Source organism: Silene latifolia, chromosome 3 (genome assembly GCF_048544455.1).
Source record: "Silene latifolia isolate original U9 population chromosome 3, ASM4854445v1, whole genome shotgun sequence".
In the NCBI taxonomy this organism is placed as follows: Eukaryota; Viridiplantae; Streptophyta; class Magnoliopsida; order Caryophyllales; family Caryophyllaceae; genus Silene; species Silene latifolia.
This window is the reverse complement of record NC_133528.1, coordinates 141,259,923-141,274,756: the sequence shown is the minus strand read 5'-3', so window position 1 is coordinate 141,274,756 and position 14,834 is coordinate 141,259,923. Positions and strand designations below refer to the sequence as shown.

At 38.9% G+C, this 14,834-nt stretch overlaps 1 protein-coding gene and 1 long non-coding RNA gene across 3 annotated transcripts; one reads left to right on the top strand and one right to left on the bottom strand.

Moving 5' to 3' along the window:
• On the top strand, nucleotides 1-6,385 carry LOC141648195 (uncharacterized). 2 transcript variants are annotated; one of them, XR_012545947.1, is made up of 3 exons: nucleotides 1-345; nucleotides 3,161-3,292; nucleotides 5,688-6,385. It is a non-coding gene; the product is annotated as an uncharacterized LOC141648195 (long non-coding RNA). The 2 variants fall into 2 exon arrangements; XR_012545946.1 differs by having other exon boundaries at nucleotides 3,161-3,296.
• Nucleotides 1,477-9,469, bottom strand: LOC141648194 (oligopeptide transporter 4-like). Its single transcript, XM_074456692.1, has 6 exons — nucleotides 8,549-9,469; nucleotides 6,380-6,477; nucleotides 3,554-4,126; nucleotides 3,144-3,396; nucleotides 2,868-3,050; nucleotides 1,477-2,371 (listed from the first exon to the last, which is right to left on the bottom strand). The coding sequence occupies exons 1-6, from the start codon at nucleotides 9,083-9,085 to the stop codon at nucleotides 1,757-1,759; spliced, it is 2,259 nt and encodes a 752-aa protein (XP_074312793.1). The 5' UTR covers nucleotides 9,086-9,469; the 3' UTR covers nucleotides 1,477-1,756.
• Nucleotides 9,470-14,834: the final 5,365 nt, after the last annotated feature.

Below are 14,834 nucleotides of genomic sequence, written 5' to 3'. Positions count from 1 at the left end.
TAAAGTTTAAATTTTCAAATAATTTTCATCTCACATTTTACCAAAAAAAAAATAAAAAATTTTAAATAATTTTGACAAGTGGATCATGATCGGGTCATATAAGTGAAGTGATGGTGGATTTGGTTCATGTTTTCCCATTGAGAGTTTTGAAAAAAGGCGAGTCATTCCGCTCACCCGAACGACACAACAAAATTGGTCGAAATCGGTTTAAAATTGGTGTAATGAGTTTTACGTATGGAAGCCCACTTCGACCATTTCCGGTAGTCTGCCACTCACCAATGCTGTCCTCTCACCTAGAATTCCGCCGATGAATTGACGACGCTAGTGGTTGCGCTTTAGTCTAAGGTACTCCAAAGTCCATACCATTACACAAATTCTCCTTTGTGACGGAGAAAATGTCATCTTTTTTAACATTTGATAAAAAGTACTGTTTAAGTATCCGATAAATAAGAATTTGTGGATGATTAATTAATATTCTTAGGTCACATTTTCTCCGTCATAAGAGAGACCAACTGGTACTATTAACGTTTCATATATGCATGCAATATGTTATATGTACAATTGCTGATGCTGAATTTAGCGGTCTGTGTGCGCGCTTGATTGTTGTAACATTTCAGGAAGAAGTGAATTTGATTATCTTCTGAGTTATACGGAATGACTTTGATATCTGTATTATGTCTGCATTGTTAGAGTTTATGTTGTTTTATACTTCGTAATTCGTATATAATTCGACATGAATTATGTTGCTGTTTGTGGATTTAGGGTATACAAATACAAATTATTGTGTGAGACGGTTTTGCATGTATAATTGTGTGTAATTGGACTTACTACCCTTTTGATGCCATTGTTGTTAACTTATGAGGTTAATTGTTAAATCGTTTGTTCCATTTGATTTTATACGTATTCCAAAATATGTGAAAGGGATTTTGAAAACGTATACAATCAATTGGAATGGAGGAAATACTCTGTATGTGGTGACGGATATAAAGACATAGGAAAATAGAAGGCGATGCTCTTGAGACTTTTGACTCGGTGAATTATAGAGAAAGGCGATGAAGAAACTGTAACCACTACTCGTATAGGAGATTACACTTACCCACCTGTCCCATGGTGCTCTCTTATACAGTAGGAGTTATAGTTACCCACCAGTCAACCACCCTTTATGCTCCTTTCACCAATCCTTTATTTTCCTTTCATCTCTGTCTTTCCCTTATACAGTAGGGGTGACGGGTGAGAGGATCGCACCCCATGCAGGTAGAGATTTAGCCGATTGATTGATATTGCTCTTAGAGTCTTAGTTATTCAAATATTGCATTCGCATACATTGATGTTTCATTGCCAATAGGCTTATCTGTGTGTTATACAATATTACAATTTTCATGTACCTTTTTCATCCAATCTTTAAGGCTGATCTTGAACACAATCCTTCACTGAATTTAGATAGATTTAATGGAATGGATAGAGCGAATACAGTAATTTTACCAAATCTAGCAATTTTTCTTAAACTTGCATACTTCTATTTACAAAAAGAAAAGTGAAGTCTGGCTCCCTCGATAGGTAGTGGAAGCACGCACGTCTTTCAGATTTGCACACTCATCTGCTGCTAAAATCTACAAGTGGGATGTAAATACAAGCTAGTTTTTGGATTACAATTTGGTTTTCCCAAGTTACCTTTTGTCACAAAAGTATTAAAAGTCTCACACAACCATGTTGGAACAAAGTAGAGCCACACTATCGACTTTAGAGTATGCACAGATCAGTGGACAGGGCATCCATCAACCATTATGCCTCTGGCTGTTGGACAACTTGCTAGATCGCAATGCTCACCACCAGTACCCCACCACGTCAAGCTTTTATTCTCGACACCCAGTGAGAAATACAATAGTACTGCCATGAAAGCAACCCCAGCATCCAAAGCTGCAGAAAGAATGTAATTATACCTTTGCCACCATTGCTTTCTGTAACGGAAGACAAAGAAGTTGAAAATTGTCCCAACTAATATCCAGGCATTGTAGTTTAAAGGTGTTGCTGGTGGCATATAAGCTGTAGCACCCAGAAGTACAGGGAGGTTTATCAATGGAATCCACGTTTTCTTAGGAAATGTCTTGTGAGCGAACCAAACTAGCAAGGGACCAATTGCACCTCCCAAGAAAAACCAGTTCATGGCTTTGTAAGTTCCGAGCTTTCCAAAAATCCTTGTAGGACCAACCAAGCCCCATATCACGGAGGCATCAAAGAATACACGATCACCAGGACAAGTCCATGGGCTGTTAGCTGGAAGCAAAGTATCATCACATATGTTGTGAATCGATTCAAGCAACCACCATGCTACTGCTATGTTGATTGTACCCGCTAAAATGGTTCCTATGAACTGAAAATCACGTAAAAAGTTGTCAGAGTCAGAAATGGTTTAGTTTGCACTCCCTTTTAATCTCTAGAATTGACCGATTTTTAGCTTTGGCTCATTTTTAGAATTGCTGTAGTATTATTTTTGGCAGGTTTGACCAAGTTTTTTTGTCTAGTTACATCACCACCCTAGTGCCTCGAGGCTCAGGGTGCTCCCACAAATTGCGTGGTAAGGAGGCCTGATGTACGTGACCTTACCCATATATTAAAACACGAAAAGACTATTTTCGAATGACCCAAAATGTAATTGTGTCATAATCAAAACTAGAGGGATTACATTGTCTTCTGAAAGTAAAATGAAGCTGGAGTCACTGGTTAATTCTTTCTATAATCTAATCTAATTACTATTATCCCTTCACTTGTCCAGGTGTGTGATGCCTGTTTTTGCAGTTTATACTTGTGATGGTTTTAGTTAGTTAACAATGTTTAAAATACTTAAATGAGTTAAATGTATGTCATACCTGGACCAAAAACATTGAGCGTGGTGGAATCTTCATGTAGTGCCCTAGCTTGAAATCACTGAGGAAAGAAACAGCTTGTGCCATGCTCATATAACCATACACTTTGAAACAAACATTGGCTATAGGCCTTCCTGGTAGTATAATCCCCATGACATACTCGGTTATGATATTCAACCCTGGTGTCTGCAAATGAAGTACTCCGTATATAAGATGAGTGAAAGACGCTGGTAGTCTGTTACAACGAAAGACTGTTTTCAATATTTTTGAGTCTGTTACCTGGTTTGTTGTGGCAGTTATGATGCTGATTGGAAGAGTGAAAACGAACGCCATGGCACAAGCAAATAACAGCGCCCACCAAGGAATTTGCACTTCATCTTTCATGAAGATGGCGAGCAAAAAGGAAATTGTTACTGTCACTGCCAGAAGTAGGTAAAACCACCATGATGGTATATCTTCATAGTTTTTCATGAGCTTGCTGTGAATATCCTCCTTCCCTTTGTATGATGCCTGGAATCTTTGGTAGATCTCTCTGTTTGTTGAAAATTTGTTCTAGGCGTTAGGATGGGCATGCAATGTTCCGCAAACTATATTTTTGTACTAATTATACTCTTAAGATGCAATAACTGCGAAACAAGCCTAAATTAATTGTACTCCGTAGTTACTAAGTAGTAAGAATGTAAGATTACCTTCCATAGAATAAGCCCACATGCGTAAGAGTGGATGCTATGGTAGCAAATCCAAAGCCATAAGTCAGAGCAAAAAACATGCTCATGTGTATTTGCCCTTGCTTCGCGTACTCTGTTTGATCTAACTCGAAATGATTATTAACTATGCCAGTAATGTTGTAGTGTTGTCCTTGGGCCGTGAATAAGTGTGAGGAGAAAATTGGAAATGTTTTGGCATTGTACAAGTTTAGTCCCCAGTATGCTACGGGGATGAACATGTAAACAATCAAAACATAGCCTACGCATATATTTGCAATAGCAAAGAATGGGCTTACGAGAGGGCTATATAAAAAGGATGCTACTACGGACCAGTCTAGTGTTATGGCTCCTAGGCCAAGGCCTCTCATGCCTGAGCCTAGTTGTTGCGCTGTAACTGATTTCGAAAATACCCAGCAGACCCATGATATGGTGCCAAGGGTTGTGAACAGGTATCCTGGAACCGCATACCACCCAAAGCTGCATATAAGTACTATTAGGAAGAACTTTGCCCTTGATATGCGCCTCTCAGACGCGTCATCCTTCTCGTGCAAGGCCCTGCATTAAACTAACGACTTTTAGGAGAGATGTACATTCACGCATATTATCACAGGACACACGTTGACAGGCACACACGATAACTGAAATATACTGTCTAATAGAAACTAGCATGAACTCAAAGAAATACAGGCATAATAAAAGAGGGGAGGGGTGGGGGGAGAGAGAGGAGTGGGTTGACTTTTCTCAAGTCCTAGCAATTAGACTAGCTGATAGTTTCTTAGGAAATCTGATGTTATGTTAATTAAGAGGTAACTGAACAGATTTTAAGCTTGCTGATGTTTCTTCCGTCTACCTCTTTTTTGGCCCGAATTCTAAGGGCGAGTCATAGGATTGGATTCAAACAACTAATAGGAAGGTGTATACGTTTCTGCTGTGCAATTTTCATATTTCAGGACACATAAGAAGAATACCTTTGTGGGCTTGAACAAATTTTCTTATAGAATAAATTAGAATTTTTCTGAATAGTTTCTTTTGTCTACCTTTTAGCCTCTTTGAAAACATATTTAGTGTTTTTATTTAATTTTTAAAAAAATTTATTTGTTTTTTTCGGATTTATTACACGTTTTTACCAACAACTTTCTTATATATCAATACTTGATTCACTTTTAAGGTATTCCGGACCCTTAAGTTTTACTTCGGTTTTCAAAATCGTTTTAATCTTTATTTTCGATTTAAATTCTAAGTTTTTATAAAAGAAATCCAGACTTCGATTTTAAAACTTATAAGTTTACCTTGGCTTTTAAATTATGCTCCACTCCCCTTTTGTTTTTCACTTTTCCTTTTCTATATTTTCGCATTTTGATGTGTGCGATCACCAATGGACGGTTCTAAAGGATGATTCATGTCAGCCGACCCCAAATCATTTTGGAATTAAGGCTCTGATGTTGTTGTTGTTGTTGCTGTTTCCGCCTAATTATGTACTCGGCGTATTTTTTGAACATGATAAAACTGAAATGTATTAATTTGTATTCCGTTCGATAAATGAGCTTTAGTAAACTGAATAACTAAAGGATATAAGTCAACATAAGCAACATGCTCTTAATTTTGCTTCATTTCAATGGAGTTGTTATTGAAATTGGTTTTGACGTAGGATAAAGATTGTCGGAGAAGAAGATAAGAATGACTATAAGAGCAGCATACTTTGTTTCTGTTACAAGTCTATCTCTAATAGTGGCCTCAGTGACGGATTATAGTATTGTCGGAAGGGGCTCCGACTCCTCCTGACATTTTGGCCTAGTTTGGATAGCGGAATTTGGAGGGAGATAGTTTTCATTGTTTGGGTAGGAAGTTGGAAGGTAGAGGAATTTGGAGGGGATGAAAAATGGATATCCCTCCATTCTCCTCCGATAAGACGAGATGTAAAGGCGTAAAATAAAAGGAACAAAGGTAAGAGTAACAAAGCTAAATAATATTGTTAGTGGGAGAAGAAGATGCTAGTATGCTTTCTGCTGCTTTGCACTTAATCAAATGTTTATGCTGTCTGCATTTCGATTAATCTTGCTTGTTGTTCTGATCCTTCAGAATTATTCGTTTTTATATAATTATTTTTATTTTGCAGAGTGGAATTTGCCTGATGCTCCAGATCACAGAGAACCTTCAACAAACGCGCTACAAGAATCAAGATTACATTCTATGCTGCCCTCAATCAGGATGTCTTGCATATGCAGCTTCAGCCATTGAAGGTGATTTGACTCGTCATTTTTATTTATATAATCATTGTTATAGCTGCAACCATGTGTTCATTAATTGTCTGTGTCTGGGTTAACGCATTCGCTCAGTCCCCTAGCGAATCGCAAATCAGAATTCGGTTTGAGCAATATTCTATCATGGCACTTACTTATCGAATTAGGTAATGGTTTGCTGCTTGCATTTTTTTTAAGGGGGTTTCAATGCTGGACAAAATTGAGATAGTTTCCCTTACGATATCATTGTTTCTTGGTTTCATTGTTTAAGCCGTGTCTCAAATAATATAAGCTGTCCTTTACGTGTTTGGTGTCATATTGGCGACCTCAAACACGGCATTTACGTATGTATCAAGGCCAATTTGAGCTTTGTTTAGTTGATATCTCAATCACCGTATAGTATTCAGTTATGTCGTTCGCCAAATATTAATTGACTGATATGCTTTCTATCTTTTTCAACATTTTCCTTACGTTAACGCTAAACACAATTATTTGCATCAGATTTTTATTAATTATCGATTAATAAAAATACGCACGGAAGTAGAATGTATTTGTTTAGTTGACTTGCCTGAAGAGTGATACTTGTACGAGAGTGCTAGGCCACCACATATGAGACGGCTCTACTACAAATTTCCTCATCAGCCCTGCCCAACCATACCCCAAAACCTGAAACACGATTCACCTCATCATAATTAGCAAGAGTGTTCCCGCAATAACATTGTTTGATTGTTTCTAATGAGAAAATATACATTGAATATAATTATTTAGAAAAAAAAGTACATGAATTCAGCGTCATTTACGTAATAGGAATAACCCAAGATGCACAAATTCTCATTATAGACGAACACTATCCGTCTATACTTATAGACGGATATCATTTTCCCTCACAAAATACCCATTTGCCATAAAATGGGAAGCACATGGGGGTGTCCCACCTTGTCCCCCCTACTCATTTTATTAGAGGTTTTTACCCGTCTCTTCGCCCCACCCGTCTATACCAAGACCTATTGCCCAAGATGATAGAAGGAGACTCAAGATCGAGACACGTGCAATTTTCTTTATTTGAATTCAAATTTACTCTTTTTTTTACCATTCTTTTGTTGAAGTTACATTCGTGTCCTACTCTTGTAAGATGAGCTTTCCCTATCTCATGCATGGCATGCATACAATTACGTGTCTTTTCATACTGTTTTTTTTCCTTCTTTTTTCTCCAAATTGCCACTTATCTTAACTTTTTACTTTCTATTTCAATTTGGTAGTTTAGCCGCAAATTTTGATAAATTGTAAGGTTACAGAGTAGGTTACACACTACTTATTATTTCAATTTCGTAGTTTAGCCGAAAATTTTGATAAATTGGAAGGTTACCAAGTAGATTATCTCAAGTATAACAACCATCTAGTGGTCTTTTGTTTATTGCTTAATCCTTCCCCGTGCTAACTGAAAAAGCGGTAGTCCAAGTAAACGGAGGTTTGAGCATTGACCAGCCAGCCATCAACTTGATGGTCCTTTTTTTCTGACTTTATTTGGCTATTCACTATTGGCATAGAATTCATGCTTTTATCTTGATTTATTCTAATCCACTTGTTGAAACTCCTTTATCATTTATTGTCCTTTTCTTCAACCTTTCTAAAAGTATCTCATTATATTTTGTTCTCATCGAATAAAGTCCATAAACTATCTTCCTATAAAATCGTCTTATACTCCCTCCAATTCGCTATAATGTTCCCTATTTAAAAAACGGATTATTGAAATGTTAATGCTTTTCCTTTTTTTAACTTTTTTCTCTTATTTTATTCATTTCTCTCTCCTATAATCAAACCCCACACAACTTTTTTACTCCTATTTTATTACTTTTCTTAATGTTTTGGCCCCACAACTCATTATTTAACTCCTATTAATTCATCTATCTCTCCTAACATCAACCCCACTAATGTCCTTTATTCATTTTTAATAGTATTTCTTAAGTATCGTGCCAAAAGCAAATGGGAACAATATAACGAATTGGAGGGAGTAGCATATAATGGACTCAAAAGGAGAATAGCATTTTTTTTTTGACAACCTAATATCTTATACTGAATACTGATGTATACTTAAATATGCAATCAATATAAAATATTCCGTTTTTAATATAATTTTCAATCTTTTTGTTAAGAAATTTGATTCATTGATTGGGCATATTAGTATATTACTATTTTTTTTTTTACTATTGGACTGCTTTAATTTTGAGTGAATATTGAACAGGACAAGTTCAGTCTTTTCAAACCTGTTTCCTGGAATTAAAAAATCAATCTTTGCACTATGTGATATTCTTTATGTCTATTAAATACAAATTTGCTTACACTTTTGTAGTTGAAGTATCTAGTAGTATTATTTTATGGAGCTGATTGTTATGACCCACGCTTAAAAAGTCATGTTCATGTAACCTAACTTTAAGTTTATGCACACACTGAATTACCAAATCATTTGGTAAATGACTTTCTAAGTTGGTGTGCCAATCATCATGCTGCTTGAATTTTACTAATGGAAAGCTTTCATAACTTTTATAGCTTGATTTTTTTGTGATATTAGTCAAAATTGAGCATAATACATTATTTCAGTTAGTCTTGGGTAAGACTGTAATACTGTGTGTATAACATTCTACAAAATTAGAAACGTAACATGAAATGAGATCGTTGTATGTATAACATACTACAAAATTAGCAACGTAACATGAAATGAGGTCGTTGTATATTATACCTGAGTGGTGACGATGAGGATCCAGCCAGCCAAGAATGAGATTTTCCGTTTATAGAAAGCCTTAATAATATTAACTATACCAACAGCATAAGCCGACCCATTTCCAAAAGCACTCCCAGCATTAGCAAATATAGATATCAAGACATGCTCCTTAACATTGAATGGACCCGGGTTAAGCGAGAAAGTCCGAGACCCACACCCTGGGATTCGGAACTGGGTCCGGGGAAGAACAGCAGCAAGAAAATGACCAATAGGTAGTGTGGCTACTTGCACTGTGATTTGGGTTATAATGAGAGGCTCAGTTCTGTAGGAGAAAAACTGGTTAAGAAATGAGAGGAGCCCACATGATAGTAAACCCATGAACCACATCCGAAACGTCCATATTGGTAGAGACGGATCATCTGTGTTGGTCACGGTTAGCCGGACTTCCTCTATTGGGGATATTTCGTCATCGTCGATGTCTGGATTAGACTTCTCCGGGTCGAGTCCGTTGGTTCGGTTATTGGGTTGGGCATGTTGTAGTTCTAAGGAACCCATGGAGTAGTAAAATGGGTTGTGTTAGTTTTAGCCTTTAGGTGGTAATTAGGAGATATGTGAAAGATGTGCTGTGGGTTTTTATAACTTAAGAGTGTTGGACAGATGTGGGACATAGACAGCTAAGGTAATGTAGACTAAAATAGTGCCATAATAGCAAGTAGTCTCCCAAAAGTTATGGGATATGATTTATATGAACATATCATGTGTTATCACTAGTTTATATAAGCGTGATTTTTGATTGGATGGAGAAGTTTAAATTATTAAATCATGTTTAGAGAATGATTACAGTGGGAAAGGGGTTATATAATGAGCGTGTAAACGAAGAACATGACTGCATTTATTTGAGTTGAGAAAGCTTGACAGCTTGTGAGATATACAAAGGGTGGACTTTTCGGTTTGATATGTGAAGTATGTGGTTGTGAATTAGGATTCACACTACATGATACTCCGTATCTATATCACAAATTTTTGTTTAAGACTGACATATTCGTCTTAAACAATAAAACGGGTCAGGCAAGATCGATGAGACAAAAAGCAGAATGCCCTAAGGAATGACAAACTTTTGTCTCGTCTATCTATATGGGGTAGTATTTAACCCGTTTTACTCTTATATGGACATTTTGTCCTTATTAGAGCTTGTAATATTCTTAATTATTGGTATCTGTGCTCAAAATTAAGTGTTATAGTATTATATGAGCCTTAATCACTCCATATGGCTGACATTAGTAGAAGGTAGTGTCCTTTGCTGGAGAACATGTTCCATATACACATTAATTACTCCATGTCTATAAGAAAAGCTGGAGGTGTGTAGTAAAGGTTTGGGTGTTGAATTAGTTAATTAAAAGTGCAGCAAATTGTAATATTTGTACTGATGTCTGAGCACAGACTAACTCGTCATAACCAGTGCAGGAACTTGGTATGGCTAGTTAGAAGAGGACTCGAGGAGCCCAGCTAATTTCTTCACTATTGTAGAATAATACAAAACTATTGTATGCATTGTTTCACAAGATTATCACGTAAAATATAGGACATCCTAATTCTTACATAGCTCTTATTGACTTTAGGATGACTACAGGAAACTACGCGTATGCAAGTTCTGGCTATCTCGAGGACCAGATAGCTGTTATCCTTGTACCTTCAGCTCCGTCATATGTTTGGAAATCACCGTTTTACGATTCACTACAAGGTACTAATCTATGTCATTACACCATTGCACTCGTTTTGTAAATGTTTCAAGGATCACAGTGACTCTGTTTGACATTCACTAATAACCAATTCCGAATTTCTTAATTTACTTTGTGTAACTATGTTTATATTAGAAATGTAAATTTTAGGATACCGTTAATGATTGTATTTACTCTATTCAGGGATGACAGTGAAAGACGGGTGTGTAAGAGAGACGTTCAATATTGTGTGAAAGCTTAATATTATTAACAATAACATACAATGTATTTATAGTACACGAGTCTAGCTAGGTTAACGAGAAATAGGAAAGTACAACTATTACAAGATTATAAACTTGGAGAACAAGTATTTACTAAAAACAATAGGAAAGAATATTACTAAATATTAGTTTCCTTAATACGCCCCGTCAAGTTGGACAATCCGGAGGATAGACCAATCTTGGATAACAAAGACACGAAACGAGGACGCGGTAATGGTTTAGTCAAAGCATCTGCTAGCTGATCGTTGGTGTGAATATGTTGAACCCGAATAGTCTTATTACGAACATGCTCTCGGACAAAATGAAAAGACAGTGCAACGTGCTTCATACGAGAGTGAAAAATCGGGTTTTCCGAGTAATGAGTGGCACCAAGGTTATCACAATAAATAACAGGAGTAGAAGGACATGGTACGCTAAGTTCATCGAGCAAAGACCGAACCCAAAGAAGCTCGGCAGTAACATTGGCAACGGCTCGGAATTCAGCTTCAGTGGAAGATAGTGCAATAGTACGCTGCTTGCGAGACACCCAAGCAATGGGATTACGACCCAAATAAACAATGTAACCGAAGAGTAGAAACAAATTGTCCTTGTCCCCGGCCAATCGGCATCACAAAACGCAAGTAGAGGAGACGGTGAGTGCGCATATAATTGAAGACAAAGATCGGAGAACCTTTGAGATAGCGTAATAGACGCAAGTGCGGACCAGTGACACTCTTTCGGAGCATGAAGAAACCGAGAAAGTTTATTAACGGAAAGGCAATGTCGAATCGAGTTAATGATAGATATTGTAGGGAACCAAGGATAGCACGGTAGTCAGAGTGTTGGGCAATTGTTGGACCATCAGAGACGGTAAGTGGCGGGTATGGAGTAAGGGGAGTAGGTGCGGGTTTACAGTCCTGGAGGTTATAACGGGTGAGGATGTCATGTATATATTTAGTTTGGGTAAGAAGGAGACCATGGGTATTAGGAGTGACCTCAACACCAAGAAAGTACGATGGGGGACCAAGATCCTTTAACGCAAAACGGGAATGTATGTGAGTTAGAAAGTGAGATAGATGAGGAGGGGATGAACTGGTGACAATAATGTCATCAACATAGACAAGTAAATAAAGAGAGTGAGAAGAGCGAGTAAGATAGAACAGAGACGGATCAGAAATTGAATTTGTGAAGCCATAGGAGAGAAGATAGGAACGGAGCTCAGTAAACCTAGCCCGAGGGGCCTGTTTTAAGCCATAAATGGTCTTTTGAAGCTTGCAGACGTGAGACGGAGAAGAAGGGTCCTGAAACCCGGGAGGTTGGGACATGTATACAGTGTCAGAAAGAGAACCTTGTAAGAAGGTGTTGTTCACGTCGAGATGACGTAAAGGCCAACGATTCACAGTAGCTAGAGATAGAATGAGGCGAATAGTGGCGGGTTTAACGACAGGGCTATATGTATCAGTAAAATCAAGACCCGGTCGTTGATGAAATCCTTTAGCCACAAGACGAGCTTTGAACTTATCAATGGAATTATCCGATTTGTATTTGACACGAAAAACCCACTTGCAACCAATTGTATTGACGTGTGGTTCAGAGGGAACAAGAGACCAAGTATGGTTATTTTTAAGAGCTTGAAACTCGGCTTCCATGGCAGCACGCCATCGAGGATCAAGAAGAGCTTGTTTAACAGTTGTGGGAAGAGAATTTGAGGCACTAAGAGAGGCGGTTTTAGCATACTTCGGATTTGGTTTGACTATGTTGTAAGATAGTCGGGTAACAACATTGCGCGGGGGAGGAGGAGGGGGAGGTGGAGGAGGAGGAGGAGGAGGAGGAGGAGAAGGAGAGGGGGAAGACTGAGGCGTGGCAGAGGGAGTTTGATCAGTGACAGGGGAGGGGATGGGCTGGTTAGGGGACTGAGGAGAGGAAGGGGAGGCAGGGATGGCAGGCTCGACAGTAGAAGAGGGAGCAGAGGAAAGCAGCAGGGGAAGGGAAACATCACACCAAGTATCAGGTGTGGGTAAGTCAGGAGAAACGGATGAGACTAAAGAGGTGTAAGGGAAGGTAGTTTCAATAAACTTGACATGACGAGATGTATAGAGACGTTTAGAGACGGGGTCATAGCAATGATAAGCACTTTGAGACGGAGAGTAGCCTACAAAAACGCAAGGGATGGACCGTGGGGCAAGTTTATGTGGGGTGTATGGTCGAAGCCATGGGTAGCATAAGCACCCAAAGCTCCGAAGTTTTGAGTAATTGGGTTGGATTTTAAAGAGTTTGAAGTAGGGAGAGTCATTATTGAGAGTGGGAGTAGGCATACGATTTATGAGATAGGTAGCGGTGGTGAAAGCATGAGGCCAAAAGGTAGTGGGGAGATTACCGTGAGTAAGAAGAGCAAGGCCAGTTTCGACGATGTGGCGATGTCGTCGTTCGGCATAGCCATTGTGCTCCGGAGTATGAGGAGGCGAGGTGAGATGTGAAATACCATCCGAACTTAGAGTTGGAGTAAGTTTGAGATATTCGCCACCATTATCAGAAAATACTTGAATAATTGGAGTATTAAAGTATTTTTCGACTAAGGCACGAAAACGAACAAAGGTAGCATGTGTGTCAGACTTCTTTTGCAAGGGGTACAACCAAATATATTTTGTAAAATGATCCACAAAGATAACATAATATTTGAATTTATCATATGAGAGAACGGGAGATGTCCATACATCCGAGAAAATTAATTGTAATGGTGCAGTAGTAGTAAAAGACGAAGTAGAAAAGGGAAGTTTATGACTTTTATTGATATCGCAAGCTTGACAATGTGACATAGAGGACTTAAAGGAAAAATTTGCAATAGAACTAATAAGACTAAGAACTTTGGAGTTGGGATGGCCTAATCGGTGATGCCAGACGGAATTGGGCAGGAGAAGACTTGGGCAGGCTTGAGGAGAAGGAGGAAGCGGACACCACTCAAAGAGACCATCTCGTTTAGTGCCCTGTAGGAGGATGGTTCCGGTCTTGAGATCCTTCACAAGACAAGAAGATGGTAAGAAGATAGCTACGGCATTATTATCGTGACATAGCTTGGGAATGGAGATGATATTGCGAGAAATATTTGGAACATGAAGTACATCATTAAAGTGTAAGGAAATAGAAGAGTTAGAGTAGGAGAAAGAACCTATATTTTGAATAGCGAGAGATGAGCCGTCTCCAATTATTAGATCATCGACCCCATCATACGGATTGTGAAGAGCAAGGGTGTTGAGATCACTGGTAATATGGTGGGTGGCACCACTGTCAAGCAGATACGAGTGCGGGTTGGGTGGGTTATTAGTAGTGACGGTGTGAGCTTGTGGGTTAGAGTTAGAGCGGCGAGGGAATGGGGGAATTTGGACATTGGGAAAGAGTCTTTTGAAATCCCTGCAAACATCGACATAGTGACCAATGTTTTTGCACCATTGGCATCGACCTTTGAAGGAAGTGGTAGGGGTGGAGGATTCGTTGTGGGACTGGGCAGGGTAGGCAGGGGACGAGGGATATGCAGGAGTGGGGGGTCGTGGTAGGATACCAGGGGAGCCATTTGAGGTGTTGGGTTTATTGTATTTGCGAGGGTACGAAGCTTGGGCATAATGGACAGAGGTGGGTAAGTCGGGTGGGGGTGGGCTAGGCTTATAGGTTAAGTCATGGTTTAACAGTTTCTCATGGAAAGCATCAAAAGAAATAAGAGTGTCACGAGCACGTACCGCGTCAATTACCGGTTTATAAGTCTCATAATGAAGACCTTCAATTACCTGAGCGATGATATCCTCTGCATCCATGGGCTTACCTAGATGAGCAAGTTCATCAGTGCAAGTCTTGAGAGCTTGCATATAGTCAGTGACGGATTTGTCACCCTTTGAGATTGTCTTGAGACGATCTTTAACTTGAAGAATATGACCACGAGACGGGTTGCCATACGTTTGTGCGAGAGTCTGCCAGACATCATTGGATGTCTTTGCTTGAAGAAGGAGAGGAGTGATCGAAGGATCAATCGTGCCAAGGAGGGCACCTTTGATAAGACGGTCTTGACGAATCCAAGTGTAGTGTGCGGGATTCGAGGCGTCCTTTGCCTCGGCAGTAGTGACGGTTGCCGAAGGACAAGGATACGTTCCATTGACGTATTTGAAGAGATCAAATCCAATGAGAAAATCATCAATTTGGGTGGACCAAGAACGATAGTTTTGAGATGTTAATTTGACACATTGAGAGAGATTGAGAACGAGGAACGGAACTTTTGGTTCGTGAGAGTTTGGAATCGTGGAACTTAGAGAAGAAAAAAAAAATTTAGAGAGATTTGTT